This window comes from Octopus sinensis, linkage group LG17 (genome assembly GCF_006345805.1).
Source record: "Octopus sinensis linkage group LG17, ASM634580v1, whole genome shotgun sequence".
NCBI lineage: Eukaryota > Metazoa > Mollusca > Cephalopoda > Octopoda > Octopodidae > Octopus > Octopus sinensis.
The window spans coordinates 13,741,760-13,760,830 of NC_043013.1; the positions used below are offsets into that span (position 1 = coordinate 13,741,760).

A 19,071-nucleotide genomic window follows, 5' to 3' on the forward strand; every position below is an offset into this window, starting at 1 on the left:
AAAATAGCCTTTGCTTCCAGAAGAGCAGAAGGGATGCTGCAAGGCTGTAAAGATCAGCTACTTTCACTAAAGCCATAACTAAAAACAGTCGCAGAAAGAAGAAGGGTCTAATTATGGCCAGGGTAAGATACAACAAACAAAAAACGAAAGAGAAGATAAGAAAAGAATGCTATCGACGAGTTAGATTAATACTGAAAACAGAGCTCAATGCAAAAGCAAGATAATAAGGTATCAACACTCGCCGTCACAGTTACCGTGACAATATTCTTAACTGGACGCTAAATGAATAATCAAAATAGACTGGAAAAGAAGAAAAAAAAATAGTGACAGACAGATTTAGGATGCACCACCCAAGATCTGACGTTAAAGTGTTTTGTAACAACGTATGGAAGGTGGTAGATGCCTATACAGCTAGAAAACCTTTACAAAAATAACCACCTAGGACTACAAGATACCACTTCAGACGCAAGGAAAAACTATTACAAATAGCCACAAAAAAAACGATCAAAGCCAAAAAGAGTCGTAGTATCTAACAGGTATGAGGAAAAAGAAGAAAAAAACAAACGATGTAAAATAACTGAAATCCAAGCTAAAACTGGACAGCAACGGATCATGATAACATGATGGCAAGGAAAGCCCCTTCATGGCAAATATTGGGTTAAACTAAACGCAAAATAGACAAAGCAAAATCCCAACAATGGCTGAGAAGCTCAGGACTCAGAGTAGAGACTAAAGGATTTTTATTTTCAACACAAGACCAAATCTTCCTCAATACACACAGGTAGAGAAATTAAGGCTATCAGGTCGGGTTTAGTTGCTAGAGATCATCAATAAAAAAAATGCTTTCTACTTGATGTATCAATACCAACAGATGACAAAGTTTTTCTAAAATAAATAGAGAAACTATCAAAATGCAAGAATCTGGAAGTAGAGGTAACACGAATCTAAAACAGAAACAAACAAATATTCCTATCACAGTAGGTATGATAAAAAGTATTCAGAAAAATGCATCAGAAAAGTACTCGGACTTACAAGTAAAATATAAACATAGAAAATAGCACAAATATGAAAATAAGAGGACCACAACAAGCCGCAGCACATACCCAAGGTGCTCAGAGTATGCTCGGTAGTCAGTGACAACATGAGGAAAAAAATAGCGGTTGAGCAGGGACTCTACCTGTGCTTGTTTTCAATGAGTCCATTACTGAGAGCATTGAGGCCTTGAAATCACGTGAAATCACGCATAAGAAATATGCTCACGTGGTGTTCCTGTTACATGAGGATTTCATTAATTCTTGTGAGGCAATCTTCACATTTGCCTATGTGGTTTGGAGCCTCCAGTGGGCAATATGTATTACATATGACTGTATTGTGTGCTTTATGTATACAATTAGAATGGCACGTACTGAATTTGAATATGACAGTAAGGCCTTGGTTTGAGGTCATTACGGATGTATACAGCAACTCTATGGTTCTTTTCCTTCTGTCTGTTCACAGTATGATATATTTGGTACGTGTATTTCTGCATCCTCTATTTTATGGATGAGATGAGCTTCCACGAGTGCTATGCTTAGGGTTTGTTGATTGCATGAAGCAAAGTCTCTCTCTCTCCCTCTACATATATAATATATATATATATATATATATATATATACGTACATTTTAAATAGAATTTATAACTATGTATTCCTATGTAAAACAAAGTTGATTGCTCTCTTGGGGATTTTGTTTTGTGTACAGTGGCCTTTCTCTCTGGGACACATTTGTTAGCATATGGGCCATTACAGACATGAAGTTGAAGTTTCACGTCGATGTCTGGCGAGGAGAGACATTTAGGCCAGTTTTTTTTTTTTTTTTTTTCGTTCCAAAAATCCAATCTAAAGGGTCGAAACAAACTCGAACAACACCGGGCGATACTGCTAGTTTTGTATTAAAACTTTATTTCATTCCTTGTATATTTGTTCACAAGGCAGATGTCCTTCGGTTAAAAGTTGCCATAACTCGTATATCTGCATTCATGTGCAGGTGTGAAAGAGTATTTTTGCATAAAATAACACAGCTTCAACGAAATGTTATCAAATTACCAAATTCAGATATCATCGAAAGCTCCGCTCATTGACATACGTGGGTCAAGTTGATATCACCACTGGTAGCATAAGTATCCATTGATGCTGACAGCAGACAACCATTGAAGAATTTCAGTCATAGATACATATACATCAAGGTCAATGTTTCTAACACTCTGAGAACTGGGCCAATGTATCTACCCTCCACGTGAGCAAAAAAATATTAGGTGGCATGATTACCTCCCTGTAGCCTCTAGATAATATATATTTTCATGTTGCCTGCCACCGTATCAGTCAAACAAATATTATGAACTAACAAGAAAACTGCCATATGATGGTCAACCTGCAAGAAATAGCAGCCAAAACCCCTTAAAATACACATACATGTATATATATATGCATGTTATATATAATATATATGTATGTATATTATATATGTATATATATATATATATATGTACGTATATATTATATATATATATGTATATATATATATATATGTATGTATATATATATATATATATATATGTATGTATATATATATGTATGTATATATATTATATAATATAATTCGAGACAAAACCACTATTTAAAACCAAACAGGAAAGACTTAATCAATACATAAAATTTTAATATAAATTAAAAATAAACCGCCACTACAAATGTTTATGTCTGCTTACCGACAATCTTCAGGTGGATTTTCGATCTTCTAATCGTATCAAATTTTGAAGTGTTATGTATTGATTAAGTCTTTCCTTGTTTGGTTTTAAAATAGTGGTTTTGTCTCGAATTATATTATATAATATTTTACTATAAAATTGGATTTAACCCTAAATCTGATTTTTCCTGTAATTTTGGATTTCATTCCCTAATATTTATTATTATATGTATATATATATATATATTATGTATTATTATATGTATGTATATATATATATATATGTATATATATATATATATATGTATGTATATATATATAAGTGTATGTATATATATATATATGTAGATATATATATATGTATGTATATATATATATATATATGTATGTATATATATATATATATATATGTATATATATGTATGTATATATATATGTATATATATATATATATGTATATATATATGTATGTATGTATATATATATGTATATATATATATATATATGTATGTATATAATATATGTATGTATATATATATATGGATGTATATATATATATATGTATGTATATATATTATAGTGTATATGTATATATGTATGTATATATATATGTAGATATATATGTATGTATATTATATATATGTATGTATATATATATATATGTATGTATAATATATATATATATATGTATGTATATATATACGTATGTATATATATATATGTATGTATATATATATATAATATGTATTGTATATATAATATGTATGTATATATATATATATGTATGTATATATATATATATTTGTATGTATATATATATATTTGTATGTATATATATATATATGTATGTATATATATGTATGTATATATATATATGTATGTGTATATATATATAATACATGTATGTATATATATAGATAGTAGGTATATATATATATATGTATGTATATATATATGTATGATATATATTATATATATGTCTGTATATATATATATATATATATATATATGTATTATATAATATGATATATATATATATGTATGTATATATATATTGTAAGTATATAATAATATATATATATATATAATTATATATATATATATATATATATTATATATATATATTATTATATGTATCACTTAGGAAAAATATAGAAAGTATCGTTAAATTGTTTGCATGTACGAAAATCGGAAACTCTAATTCTTTTTGTTTACAAAATACGATTAAGGAATATAAAAGGTCTATCTTATCTATCTATCTTCCTTTCTTATAAAAAAGGAATCACGTAAGTATTCTCTCAGCCGGTAAGGTAAGGAAGATATTATTTATTTATTATCATTAGTGTTCTTTTCAAGCAGAAGATAATAATAAAAATAAAAAAAGATATAGGCGCAGAGGAGTGGCTGTGTGGTAAGTAGCTTGCTAACCAAACACATGGTTCCGGGGTCAGTCCCACTGCGTGGCATCTTGGGCAGTGTCTTCTGCTATAGCCCGGGCCGGCCGACCAATGCCTTGTGAGTGGATTTGGAGACGGAAACTGAAAGAAGCCTGTCGCGTATATATGTATATATATATATGTGTTTGTTTGTGTGTCTGTGTTTGTTCCCCTAGCATGCTTGACAACCGATGCTGGTGTGTTTATGTCCCCGTCACTTAGCGGTTCGGCAAAAAAGAGACCGATAGAATAAGTACTGGGCTTACAAAGAATAAGTCTCGGGGTCGAGTTGCTCGATTAAAGGCGGTGTGCTCCAGCATGGCCGGCAGTCAAATGAATGAATGAAACAAGTAAAAGAGAAAAAAAAAAAATAAAAATACGCGCTATTCTATCTTTATAATTTGTCCTCCGTATTCACCACACTCTCTCCTTCTCTTTCTTGCATTTCTATTTCTATCTCTCTCATACATTTTTATTATTTATTATCATTAGTGTTCTTTCAACTAGAAGATAATAATTAAAAAAAGATATAAAAATACGCGCTATTCTATCTTTATAATTTGTCCTCCGTATTTACACACACTATCTCCTTCTCTTTCTTACATTTTATTCCACCTCTCTCATACAGTTTATACCTTATCTGTCTCTCCATCCACCCAGACTCTCTATTTCCGCTCTCACTCTCCCCTCCTCCCTCTCTCTCCCTCTACCATCGTTTCTCTTTCTGCATCTCTCTCAGATCAACTTTCTCACATCTCACCCACACCTCTCAGTTCCTCAAACTTCACTCATTCTCTCTTGTATCTATATACCGCCCCTTTCTCTCTCTCTGTTATCCCCCTCCCTCTCTCTGCCTCTTTCCTCTCCGCTCCTTCACAGGTCAAACCCCTTTTCCTCTTCCCCTTCTGTCCCCTTATTTCTTTCTCTACACCACCCTCCCTGTCCCTTTACTACACTCTCTTGCACCTCTGTTGCGCCCCCTCTTTATTTTCTCTCTTTCTCTCTTCTCTCAGGACAATCCCCTCGTCTCTCTCTCTATCCCCCCCTGGCTTTTCTCCTTTCTCTTCTCCCTCTCCATCTTATCTTTCCTTCTCTATCTCTCTCTCTGTTCCTATATTTCACTAGACGAAAATGGCAAGAAACTGGTCTGCGAGAGAGGTGCAATTGTTCGTCCGCGCTTGGTAGATTGCTGAAGACGACTCGCCGAACAATATTATTGCAGCGGCGCTGAAAAGCAACAATTTTTCGAGAACCACCGCCCAGATAGAGCGAAAGAAGCGAGAATTTATCCGTTCGTACGCTCTAATCAGGCAACATGTAGACACCCTGGACATCATCCTAGGAGGTGACGGCACCAGGGAAGGCCAAAAGGATGAAGGAAAACATCCAGGACCAAACGGAGAAACCTAGAACACAGGGAAACAATGACACATGTCCAGCTCCCAACACCACAACTGAAGACCAAAGAGGTGCGATGGCCGCAAGAAAAGAAAAGCACCCTAAAATTGATGGGAAACAGGAGGTAAAAGGCGACAAAATCAAAATCAAAGCTAAAAGAAACCCTGTCCAGAGAAAACAAAAGGACCCCAGCAAGAACTATAAGGGCAAAGAAAGAAACATCTGCAAATTCTACCTGAGGGGGGACTGCTGGTACGGCGTCGAAGGTGCAAACTGTCGCTTTGCACATCGGAGGCCCTACCAAAACCGCACGGACGCGAGACAGAGGTCCCTCCCTCAGGGAGAACAAAAAGAAAAAGTTAAAAGAAGGGAAAAAAGCGCACTGACCACTACTGAAAGACGGTATGCAGATGTGGTGCGCGGAAACCCAACAGGTGGCCAGGTTCACCCAGACGTGAGAAGGGCGGCAGCTGAACAGCAATCTTTTTTGTGCATGGCACAAAAAATTGTTCAGCAGCTGACCTGGCTACAAGCACAAAGCTGGAACTACCACCACATAAGGCCACCTCCAACGGATGCAGGATGGCCACCACAGACACCAACACACACACCACAAAAATATTTCTACTGAATGTAGGAGGGCTGCTGCGCGGAAACTGTAAAAAGAAAATTTCATTCCTGAGAGACCTTGTGACATGCAATCAAGCTATATGCATGGCACTCACAGAAACGCATCTTGAACCCGATATAGGTGATGCAGAAATACACATGCCGCAATATGCAGTCATACGCACAGATAGAAAAGGGAGGAGCCATGGTGGAGTTGCAATGTACATCCGAGATGACCTCACGCCCCACGTCCTGCTGTCATATTCAAACTCAGTATGTGAAACTCAAATTGTACACATAAGGCAACTGAATATCGTCATATGCACTACATATCGCCCACCAGATGCCCCAAAACACTCAGGCATGTTTGAAGACTGCCTAACAAAAATAGGAGAAGTCCTCACCAACCTTGAACAGCACAACAGTGTATTCTTCATGGGTGACTTTAACCTCCCCAATGTGGAATGGCCTGGGGGGCAGATGCTCCCAGGGATGACACACCATCAGCAGACACAGGTGGAGTCCCTGCTCCATCTCACAAATGCCTCTTTCATGGAGCAAATAGTTCTGCAACCAACAAGGGCAGATAATATACTGGATCTCTGCTTCACTAACAATATGGATATTATCCATAATGTTAATGTGATGCCGACAATGATCTCGGATCACAACATAATAGAGCTGTCTATGTATGGAAGAAAAGCCCCCGTAGACACACAGCCTATACGAAGCACCCACCATCTCTCCAACTTAAACTTTCATAAAGCCAACTGGAAGTTGATTGAGAAAGAGATCCTCAAACAGGATTGGCCTGAATGTCTCTCCACACCGGACATAAACATGAAACACAAACACTTCATGTCCATAATACAAGCCATATGTGACAAATATGTCCCAGTGTGCAGGGCCAGCACACACAAGAACAAAAACAGGATCCCTAGAGAAAGGAGGATTCTTATGAGACGACGGACAAGGATTGCAAACCGCCTGAGCAAGCACACCAAAAGTGGTGAGAAGTCTCGGCTCGACAGAATGCTACTGGAAACTGAGAAAAGTCTACATCACTCCCATGAAAAGGAGAGAGCAGATAAAGAAGCTTGGGTAACAGAAAATATAAAATCAAACCCTAAAGCTTTCTTTAAGTTTGCCAAAGAGACAGCCACAGTGCACCAGGGAATAGGACCTCTCTTCCAAAAAGATGGCTCTCTCACAGGAAATCCCACGAGGATAAGTGAAATACTGAACGAACAGTTCCCAAGTGTGTTCACTACACCTCTAGGACACAGGCAAGTAAACAACCCAGAAGAATTCTTTGCCACTTTACCTGCGGCCAAAGAGACAAAAATTGAGTACATCAACATCGAAGCTGATGATATCACACGAGCCATAGATGAGATTGACACAAATCAGCTGCTGGACCTGATGGATTCCCAGCGATCCTTCTCAAATCGTGCAAACGAGCCCTTGCAAAACCGCTACAGCTTCTTTTCCAGAGCTTTCTTGCAAGTGGTAAGCTCCCAGTCAAATTGAAAGAGGGGTTAAATGCCCTATCCATAGGGGAGGTAGCAGAGCAGATGCTAAAAATTATAGGCCTATCTCTCTGACCTCACACATCAGCAAAGTCATGGAACGAATAGTCCGTAAGAAACTAATCATGTTCCTTGAAGAAAATGACTTGCTGTCTGACACCCAGCATGGATTTCGACCAGGTAGAGGCTGCCTAACACAGCTCCTGCAACACTATGACTGGGTGTTGAAACAGCTACAATGGCTCAAATGTGGATGTAATATATCTCGACTTTGCAAAAGCCTTTGATAAAGTCGACCATGGTATGATCTGTCACAAAACTGCGTGGTCTCGGCATAGGCGGGAAACTTGGAGAGTGGCTGCACAACTTCCTAAAAGACAGAAAACAGGCAGTTGTGAGCAATGGAGCCCCTCCAAGGAAACGCAAATAACAAGCGGTGTCCCACAGGGCACTGTCTTGGGGCCACTGATGTTCATAGTGGCCCTTTCAGACATGCCTTCAGTTGCTACGATGACCACCCTTGCTAGCTATGCAGATGACACAAAAGTCTCCCACGCAATACAAACCCTGAAAATATTGCGCATCTGCAACATGAGCTGGACACAATATACAGGTGGGCTGAGGACAACAACATGCAGTTTAATGCAGGTAAGTTCCAGGCCCTGCGCTACTGGCACACAAAGGTAAATGACGTGAAGACTGGATACACTGGCCCAGGAAGAATTGCAATCCCTGAGTCAAAATCAGTGCGTGACCTGGGCATTGACATGAGCAATGATGCATCTTTCCAAATGCATATTGCTAATCTGGTGATAAAATGCAGCCGTCTAGCTGGATGGATTCTCCGAACCTTCAGAACAAGAGAGAAGGAGACACTGATGGTCCTATGGAAAACATTCGTCCTCAGCCGCTTGGACTACTGCTCCCAACTTTGGTCACCACACAATATAAAACTAACAACAGAACTCGAAGCAATTCAGAGAAACACACAAAGAAAATCGTCTCAATGCAAAATATCAGCTACTGGGAAAGACTGAAGGTATTAAACCTCTTCTCCCTAGAGCGTGGGCGGGAGAGATATGCGGTGATATACATCTGGAAAATCCTGGAGGGTCTTGTCCCAAACTTTGGCATTCAAAGTTACTCCAACCGCAGAACGGGGCGCCACTGCATGGTGCCAAGGATTCCAACATCACCATCAAAATACAGGTCCAGATACTGCAACAGCTTGGGTTTCAGAGGACCACAGCTCTTTAACATCCTCCCTAAATGCCTGAGAGACACACATGGTGTGGATGTGGGTTTCTTTAAAACTAAACTGGATCTCTTCTTGTCGAGAATCCCAGATGAGCCTACCTCACGACAGGAGACGCGGATGCGGGCATCAGCATCGAACTCCCTTGTTGATCAAGTGCCACGTATCAGAGGTGGATTCACAAATTAGTGTAGCTCATTCAGCGGTGGTGCCCCAGCATGGCCGCGGCCTTCGGGCTAAAACATTTTTAAGGATTTAAGGATTTATATATTATTTATATGTATGTATATATATATATATATATATGTATGTATATATATATATATGTATGTATATATATATATGTGTATGTATATATATATATATTGTATGTATAATATGTATGTATATATATAAATGTATGTTATATATATATGTATGTATATATATATATGTATGTAAATATATATATATATATGTATGTGTGTATATATATGTATGTTATATATATATATATATGTATATATATATATATATATGTATATATATATATATAATGTATGTATATATATAATATATGTATCTATATATATATATATACATATGTATGTATATATATATATATGTATGTATATATATATATATATAATGCATATATATATATATATATATATGTATATATATATATATGTATATAATATGTATATATATATATGTATATATATATGTATATATTATGTATATATATAATGTAATATATATATGTATATATATATATATATGTATGTATATATATATATGTATGTATATATGTATATATGTATGTATACATATGTATGTATATATATATATATATATATATATATATTATATATATATATAAGATATAGATAAGAAAGTTTGTTTGGTAAGCACGTGAGTGAATATAAGAAAATAGTAAGAGTGAAAAACGACAGAAGGCTTAAATGTGAAAAAATATATATATTTGCGTCAAAATGTCTGGAGAATATTGGAAAAAATTTTTTTCCTTTCCTTAAATGCATAATTTTATAATTTTTAAGAATACCGGTTTCGCAGTTAGCTCTTCAAATTTCTTGTGACTTAATGTTATACATACATATATATATATATATATACATATATATATATATATATACATATATATACATACATTTATATATATCATATATACATATATATACATTATATACATATATACATATATATATATATACATACTATATATATATACATACATTTAATATATATATACATACATATATATACATACATATATATATATATATATATATATACATACATATATAATATACATACATATATATATATATACATACATATATATATACATATATATAATATATAAAATCCTTAATCCTTAAAAATGTTTAGCCCGAAGGCCCGCGCCATGCTGGGGGCACCACCGCTGAATGAGCTACACTATTAAAAATAAACATTAAGTCACAAGAAATTTGAAGAGCTAACTGCGAAACCGGTATTTCTTTAAAAATTATAAAATTTGTCATTTTAAAGAAAGGAAAAAAATTTTTCCAATATTCTCCAGACATTTTGACGCAAATATATATTTTTTTAACATTTAAGCCTTCTGTCGTTTTTTTCACTCTTTACTATGTTCTTATATATATATACTCTCTTTACTCTTTTACTCTGTTACTTGTTTCAGTCATTTGATGCGCGCCATGCTGAGCAACACGCCTTTAGTCGAGCAAATCGACCCCGGGACTTATTCTCTTTGTAAGCCCAGTACTTATTCTATCGATCTCTTTTGCCGAACCGCTAAGTGACGGGGACGTAAACACACCAGCATCGGTTGTCAGCAATGCTAGGGGACAAACATAGACACACAATCACACCACCATTATATATATATATATACGACAGGCTTCTTTCAGTTTCCGTCATATATATTATATATATGTATGTATATATATATTATATATATATATATATTTATGTATATATATATATACGTATGTATATATACTCTTTACTCTTTACTCTTTTACTTGTTTCAGTCATTTGACTGCGGCCATGCTGAAGTACCGCCTTTTTGTCGAGGAAATCGACCCCAGGACTTATTCTTTGTAAGCCTAGTACTTATCCTATCGTCTCTAAGTAACGGGGATGTAAACACACCAGCATCGGTTGTCAAGCGATGTTGGGGAGACAAACACAGATACACAAACGCACACACACACATATATATATATATACACATTTATATACGACGGGCGTCTTTCAGTTTCCGTCTACCAAATCCACTCACAAGGCTTTGGTTGGCCCGAGGCTATAGCAGAAGACACTTGCCCAAGGTGCCACGCAGTGGGACTGAACCCTTACCATGTGGTTGGTAAGCAAGCTACTTACCACACAGCCACTCCTGCGCCTATATATATATGTATGTATATATATATATGTATGTATATATATATATGTATGTATATATATATATATATATGTATGTATATATATATATATGTATGTATATATATATGTATGTATGTATATATATTATATATGTATGTATATATATATATATGTATGTATATATATATATGTATGTATATATATAATATATATATATGTTGTATATATATATATCTATATGTATGTTATATATATGTATGTATAATGTATGTATATATTATATATATGTATGTATATATATATATGTATATATATATATATGTATGTATATATATATATATATGTAATATAATTATATAGTTTGTAATATATATATATGTATGTATATATATATAGATTTGTAATATATATATATGTATGTATATATATATTATATGTATGTATATATATAATATATGTATATATATATGTATATATATATATATATATATAGATGTAATATATAGATGTATGCATATATATATATATGTATTTGATTGATTGATTGATTGTTTGATGTATGTATATATATATATATATGTATATATATATAGTATGTATATATATATGTATGTATATAATATATATATATGTATGTATATATATATGTATGTATATATATATCTATATGTATATATATAAGGCAAATTGATGTTGTTGGTGTGTGCTACATACCGCCCTCCAGATGCCCCAAGCCATGTGGGCAAGTTGAAGACTGCCTTATAAAATAGAAGAAGTTCTAATCACATTAGAACAACACATAATGTACTTCTTATGGGAGACTTCAATCTACCAATGTCAGATGGCCCGAGGGCCTTTCTCTCCCCGGGAATGACAAGATGTGAACGAGGCACAGGCGAGTCCCTCCTGAACCTCATCAACAACTGTACATGGAGCAGGTAATACTCCAACCAACCAGGGCATGTACACACTGGATCTCTGCTTCACAAATGACATGGATCTCATCCATAACGTGAAAGTGACACCGACACTACTCTCGGATCACAACATGGTAGAGCTGACCATGTACGGGCCAAAAGAGAGCACGGACATGCAGCCTACGAACCCTCAGAATCTTTCCAGCTTGAACTACCATAAGGCCAACCTGGAAACAAATTGAGAAGAGATCCTCAAACAAAACTGGCCTGAATGTCTCTCCTCGCCAGACATCGACGTGAAACTTCAACAATTCATGTCTGTAATGCAAGCCATATGCAACAATGCGTCCCAGAGAGAAAGGCCACTTTACACAAGAACAAAATCCCCAGAGAGAGGAAAATTTTAATGAGACGGCGTACACAAAATTTCAATCGCCTAAACAACAGATTGAAAGCAGTGAAAAGTCCCGCCTAAAAATAAAACTGTTGGAAATCGAAAAATGTCTGTAACTCTCCCATGAAAAAGAAGAGCAGACAAAGAAGCCTGGGCTATAGACAACATAAAATCTAACCCCACAGCTTTCTACAGTATGCCAAAGAAACAGCTACGGTGCCTGTAAATAGGGCCACTCCTTGAAAAGGATGGCACACTCACAGGAAAACCAATGAGGGTAAGTGAAATACTGAATGAGCAATTCAAGAGTGTTTTCACTCCACCCTTGGGCATCTCCAAATCACCAATCCAACTGACTTCTTTACCACTGCAGATATAAAATCAGAGGTGGCGACGATAGACTACTCGATATAAAGGAAGACGATGTAATCAAGGCTATAGATGAAATGAAAACAGACTCAGCTGCTGGCCCCGATGGATTCCCGTCCCGGCATCCTCCTAAAACATGTAGAGAGTCCCTAGCAAGACCACTGCAGTTCCTCTTTCAGAGCTTCCTGCAGCTGGCAAACTTCCAAGAAAACTGAAGGAAGGGTAAATATGCCCCATTCATAAAGAGGTAGCAGCGGAGGCCAAGACTACAGACCTATCTCTCTGACCTCACACATCAGCAGGTCATGGAACGAATAGTCAGAAGGAAACTGATCACCTTCCTTGAAGAGAATGATCTGCTGCCCGACAACCCAACATGGTTCGACCAGGAGAAGCTGTTTAACTCAGCTCCTACAACACTATGACTGGGTGCTGAAACGGCTGCTCAGCCACTCAAATGTGGAAGTGATATATCTCGACTGTGCCAAAGCCTTTGATAAAGTCGATCATGGAATGATATGTCAGAACCTGCGTGATCTCAACATAGTTGGAAAACTGGGAGAATGGCTTCATGAGTTTCTGAAAGATAGAAGTCAGGTGGTAGTAGCCACTTCCATTAACACGCAAATAGTGAGCGGTGTTCCGCAAGGCACTGTTCTGGGACCACTACTGTTCATAATGGCCCTCTCAGACATGCCCTCAGCCACGCAGAGAGCCACGATCACAAGTTATGCAGATGATACAAAAGTTTCACAGGCAATACAAAACCCTGAGGACACTAAACGCCTGCAATTTGAGCTGGACAAAATATACAAGTGGGCTGAAAAGAATAGCATGCAGTTCAATGCTGAAAAGTTTCAAGCTTTATACTATCAGTGCGTGATACCAATCAGTGCGTGACCTGGGTATTCACATGAGTGATGACGCGACCTTTCATGTACATGTTGCTAAATTGGCAATGAAATGTAGACGGCTGGCTGGCTGGATTCTTAGAACCTTTAGAACAAGAGAACAAGAAACCATGATGGTCCTCTGGAAGACACTTGTCCTAAGCCACTTTGACTATTGCTCTCAGCTATGGTCACCATCTAGTGTCAAGTTGATCACAGAACTTGAGGCGATCCAACGAAGCTACACGAAGAAGATAGCCTCTGTGCAGCATATGACTACTGGGAAAGACTCAAGAGATTAAAGCTCTATTCTCTGGAGCGTAGGCGAGAAGATATGCCATAGTATATATCTGGAAGATCCTGGAAGGACTTGTCCCGACTTTGGCATCGAGAGTCACACAATGCCAGAACCGGACGCCACTGCGTAGTACCAAGGACTCCAAATTTGCAATCAGATGTAGGACAAGATATTGTGATAGCCTGGGCTTCAGAGGCCCACAGCTCTTCAATATCCTCCCGAAGAACCTGAGGGACCTGCATGGTGTAGATGCGGATTGTCTTTAAAGTAGGACTGGATCTCTTCCTGTCAGGTGTCCTGGATGAACCAACTTCACGGCAGAGGTGCAGATGAGGCAGCTGCAACGAACTCTCTCATGCATTAGATGGCGTTTTGCTAAAAAGCATCCGTGAGGTAAATCGTGTAGCAAACCAAATGGCGTGCCCCAGCATGGCCAGCTCATTAGCTGAAACTGGAAAATCAAATGAAAATCAAATCATATATATATATATATGTATGTATATATATATATGTATATATTATAATATGTATGTATATATATATGTATGTATATATATATGTATATGTATGTATATATATATATATTATATATAATATATATATATGTATATATATATATATATACATATGTTTGTATATATATATATGTATGTAATATATATATATCATTATATATATTTATATGTATGTATATATATATATGTATGTAATATATATATATATATATATATCCTTAAATCCTTAAAATTGTTTTAGCCCGAAGGCCGCGCCATGCTGGGGCACCCACCGCTGAACGAGCTACACTAATTTGTGAATCCACCTCTGATACGTGGCACTTTTATCAACAAGGGAGTTCGATGCTCCTGTCCGCATCCGCGTCTCCTGTCGTGAGGTAGGTTCATCTGGGACTCCCAACAAGAAGAGATCCAGTTAGTTTTCAAGAAACCCATATCCAACACCATGTATGTCTCTCAGGCATTTAGGGAGGATGTTAAAGAGCTGTGGTCCTCTGAAACCCAAGCTGTTGCAGTATCTGGACCTGTATTTTGATGGTGATGTGGAATCCTTGGCACCATGCAGTGGCGCCCCGTTCTGCGGTTGGGGTAACTTTGAATGCCAAAGTTTGGGACAAGACCCTCCAGGATTTTTCAGATGTATATCACCGCATATCTCTCCCGCCTCCGCTCCAGGGAGAAGAGGTTTAATACCTTCAGTCTTTCCCAGTAGCTGATATTTCGCATTGAGACGATTTTCTTTGTGTAGCTTCTCTGAATTGCTTCGAGTTCCGCTGTTAGTTTTATATTGTGTGGTGACCACAGTTGGAACCAGTAGTCCAAGCGGCTGAGGACGAATGTTTTCCATAGGACCATAAGTGTCTCCCTCTCTCTTGTTCTGAAAGTTCGGAGAATCCATCCAGCTAGCCGTCTGAATTTTATCACCAGATTAGCAATATGCACTTGGAAATATGCATCATTGTTCATGTCAATGCCCAGGTCACGCACTGATTTTGACTCAGGGATTGCAATTCTTCCTGGGCCAGTGTATCAGTCTTCACGTCGTTTACCTTTGTGTGCCAGTAGCGCAGGGCCTGGAACTTACCTGCATTAAACTGCATGTTGTTGTCCTCAGCCCACCTGTAATTGTGTCCAGCTCATGTTCGACACAATATGTATATATATATATATATATATATATGTATGAATATATATATATATGTATGTATATATATATATATATATATATATTTATTTATTATATAGAAGGAGCTTCTACAGGACTAGTACTGTTTTCATTCAAGAGAAATCTTCATGAAGCACTTCCTGAAGATTTCTCTTGAATGAAACAGTACTAGTCCTGTAGAAGCTCCTTCTATATAATAAATTAATTTTACTCTGCTATGTATTGAGTACCTTACTTACTGTGGTTAACCCCGGATCAACCCGGGACCTACATATATATAGATATATATATATATATATATATATATATATATATATATATATATATTATATATATATATATATATATATTATATATATATACACACACTGTACTCCAGTCAGGTTTGCATTGTTGATGCCTATGTTATCTTCTGAGAATATAGATGCTTTTGTCACAAGAACTAATGCCCTAGTGTAGCGAGGAAGCGTTCATAATTGAATAGTATTTGTGCAAGAAACCTGCAATCATGGGTGAATTGAGAAAAATAAGAAGTTAGTTCCTGTTTAGATTGCACAATCCTTGCAAAAGTTCTACAAATTTCATGTAAACTATTGTATAAAAATATGTCCGTTTTTCAATTGTGAAAATGTACAGCTAAAATGTTCACGCTTAAATAAACTTACATTAAATGATATTTATATGTTCATCATAATTTAAAATGAAACTTTCTATAACTTATAAAGCTATTTAATGTCTTTACTGTTTTCCTTCTTTGAATTTTAGGCTTTGGGAGTCTTTTGATGATTTCAGGATGTGAACTTTATAATTCATGTATACATATATAAATTGTGTTTCATATTGCATCTGAGGATATTATTTTCCTAAAGATTTTATTTAATTATGCCTAAATTAGTAAGACATTAAAAGGATCTGCACTGATATCATAAATACTGAACTTCATAAAAATAAAATAGTTGTAAATACGATTTCAGACCTTCATTTGAATTCAATGATGCTAACCATGTTGAAATCTCTAAAACTAAATTGAAAATAAAACTGCTTATCTTTTTTCTGTAAATGGATTTTTCTGTGTCTATATCCGTGTGTAGTTGTTAGACTTTTAGATGTGGTTATTCTTTGTCTCTTGCTTACTACTGTTACTTATATACCTCCTCCTTCAAACATATATTTTACTTAAAACTTGTTTTCTATACCTAGAAATACTAACCCAAACGTTTCTTTCAACAATTAACATTGTTTTTTCTCTTTTCTCTAGCCTCAAGCATCAGAAAGACTAATTCAACGGTATTTTAAACCGACATTTGTTTCGGATATGTAAGTAGACAGACATTTCCAGATAACTTTTCTTCAACATATTGAAAGACCCACTAAGCACCTACATCTCTCGATAATTGATTCTTAAAGAAATTAAAATATTGATTTTTATCCTGAGGTATTTGGACAATTTCAGCAATAATGAAGTATACAATAAACCGCATCAAAACCACAATATCACTGGTATTTATATAAAATAAAAGTGATGGAGTGGAGTAGGTTCAATGTTGAAGGGATGAACGCCTATAGAGGAGGGTTAAAAAGCAATATCTGGCAAGCATTTAATACAGCACCTTAAGTTCAGCAAAAGTGACAACCATAAGACAATTAGGGTTTTGATAATTTTGACCAATTTAAATTATTACAAATTAAAAATACTATAACCATCTTGTTATTATATGCACACGTACATCCACACATTAACTATATATTAAAGCTTCATCCAAATAAAATTTTGTATTACTTTCTTTCTCTGAAGAATTTCTAATAGGAGAATTCTTACATATTCCTGTTCCCTGTTTATCTTGGCAACTCGTATTAGGAAATTAAACATGTGTAATTAGTAATAAATTATACAAAAACATTTTTCCTGTGTACTGTGTGTCCCACGTTATCTCGCCAAGTATTGTGTTTTCCACATGTACCGTTAATATCTTACGCCTAATATTATCGATAAAGTCGAAGTGAAAACCAAATATATAGTACGAGTGATTAACTGGAAAATATATGACCAAATGTAACAAGAGTTGTTTCATCAATGTCCAATGTGAAATTTGGCATAATTTGGCATACAGTTGGCTTCCTTTCCTAATCCTAACCACTTTACAGAGTGTACTGGGGACCTTTTTGCATGCCACCATCAATACTGAAGTTTCCACGCAGCTGCTAAGAATATTGGTAGGTTTTAAGTTGGGGAATGAAGAGATACAGTAAGGAAAGAGTGGGTTGCAGAGAAGGATCTTCTCAGAGAAGGATCTTCTCAGAGAAGGTTCTTGTCGTGTTTTAGCTGTTTATCTTTAGAGGTTTGGGCGAGAATAATGAAGAGCTGAAAAGGTATAGATAATAATACTCAGGTGTCTAGGTGGCGCTTCAACGTGAATAGAAGTGGGTAGGAACAAGGAAATAGGTGTGTGAATTGGTGGGGTTGTAAAAAGGATTTGGTTAGCAAAAAATGGAGAAATGGGAAAGGGAAAGGGAGGCAAGGACCAACTGTAAAGATTGGATAAAGGATGGGGTTGAACAAATGAGCCAAGACCAAAGAGAAGTGCACTTTCAAAATAAGAAAGAGGGAGATCAACAGAATCGGGAACACATGAGTCAAACGCAAAGACAGCTGCACTTCGTGAGGGGATTTGGTAGACGGAAACTGAAAGAAACCCGTTATGTATAAATATATATATGTGTGTGTGTGTATTTGTGTCTGTATTTGTGCCCCTCACTACCATCGCTTGACAACCGATGTTGGTGTGTTTGCGTCCCCGTAACCTAGCTGTTCGGCAGAAGAGTTTGCTAGAATAAGCACCAGGCTTACAAGAAATAAGTCCAGAAGTCGATTTCTTCGACTAAAGGGCGATATTCCAGCATCGTCACAGTCAAATAACTGAAACAAGTAAAAGAGTAAAAGAATAGCAGAAATAGGTTCCGTTCCACTAAACCAAGAAGGTTCTTTGAATATGTGCGATGTATTTTATGGCTAACTAGTAATACTGCTTACGTATGCGTAACTGAGATATGTGGGTTGGATTATATAGTTATTGCTTTTTTTCAATTTATTCTAAGGCGGTTAGCTGACAGATTCGTTAACAGGCTGGACAAAATGCTTAGCGGTACTTCCCCCCGTCACTACGTTCTGAGTTCAAATTCTGCC

General features: G+C 36.0%; 1 protein-coding gene across 4 annotated transcripts in view; it reads left to right on the forward strand.

Moving 5' to 3' along the window:
• The window catches only part of LOC115221048 (transient receptor potential cation channel subfamily M member 2-like), a 706,843-nt gene that overhangs the window by 34,775 nt on the left and 652,997 nt on the right, over positions 1-19,071 (forward strand). For 3 of the 4 annotated variants that reach the window (XM_036510357.1, XM_036510358.1, XM_036510359.1), the window contains exon 6: positions 17,146-17,204. The exons of the other annotated variant lie outside the window; for it this stretch is intronic. In XM_036510357.1, coding sequence (XP_036366250.1) covers positions 17,146-17,204 — 59 coding nt within the window. The remainder of the gene's footprint in view (positions 1-17,145; positions 17,205-19,071) is intronic. 4 annotated transcript variants of the gene reach the window in all.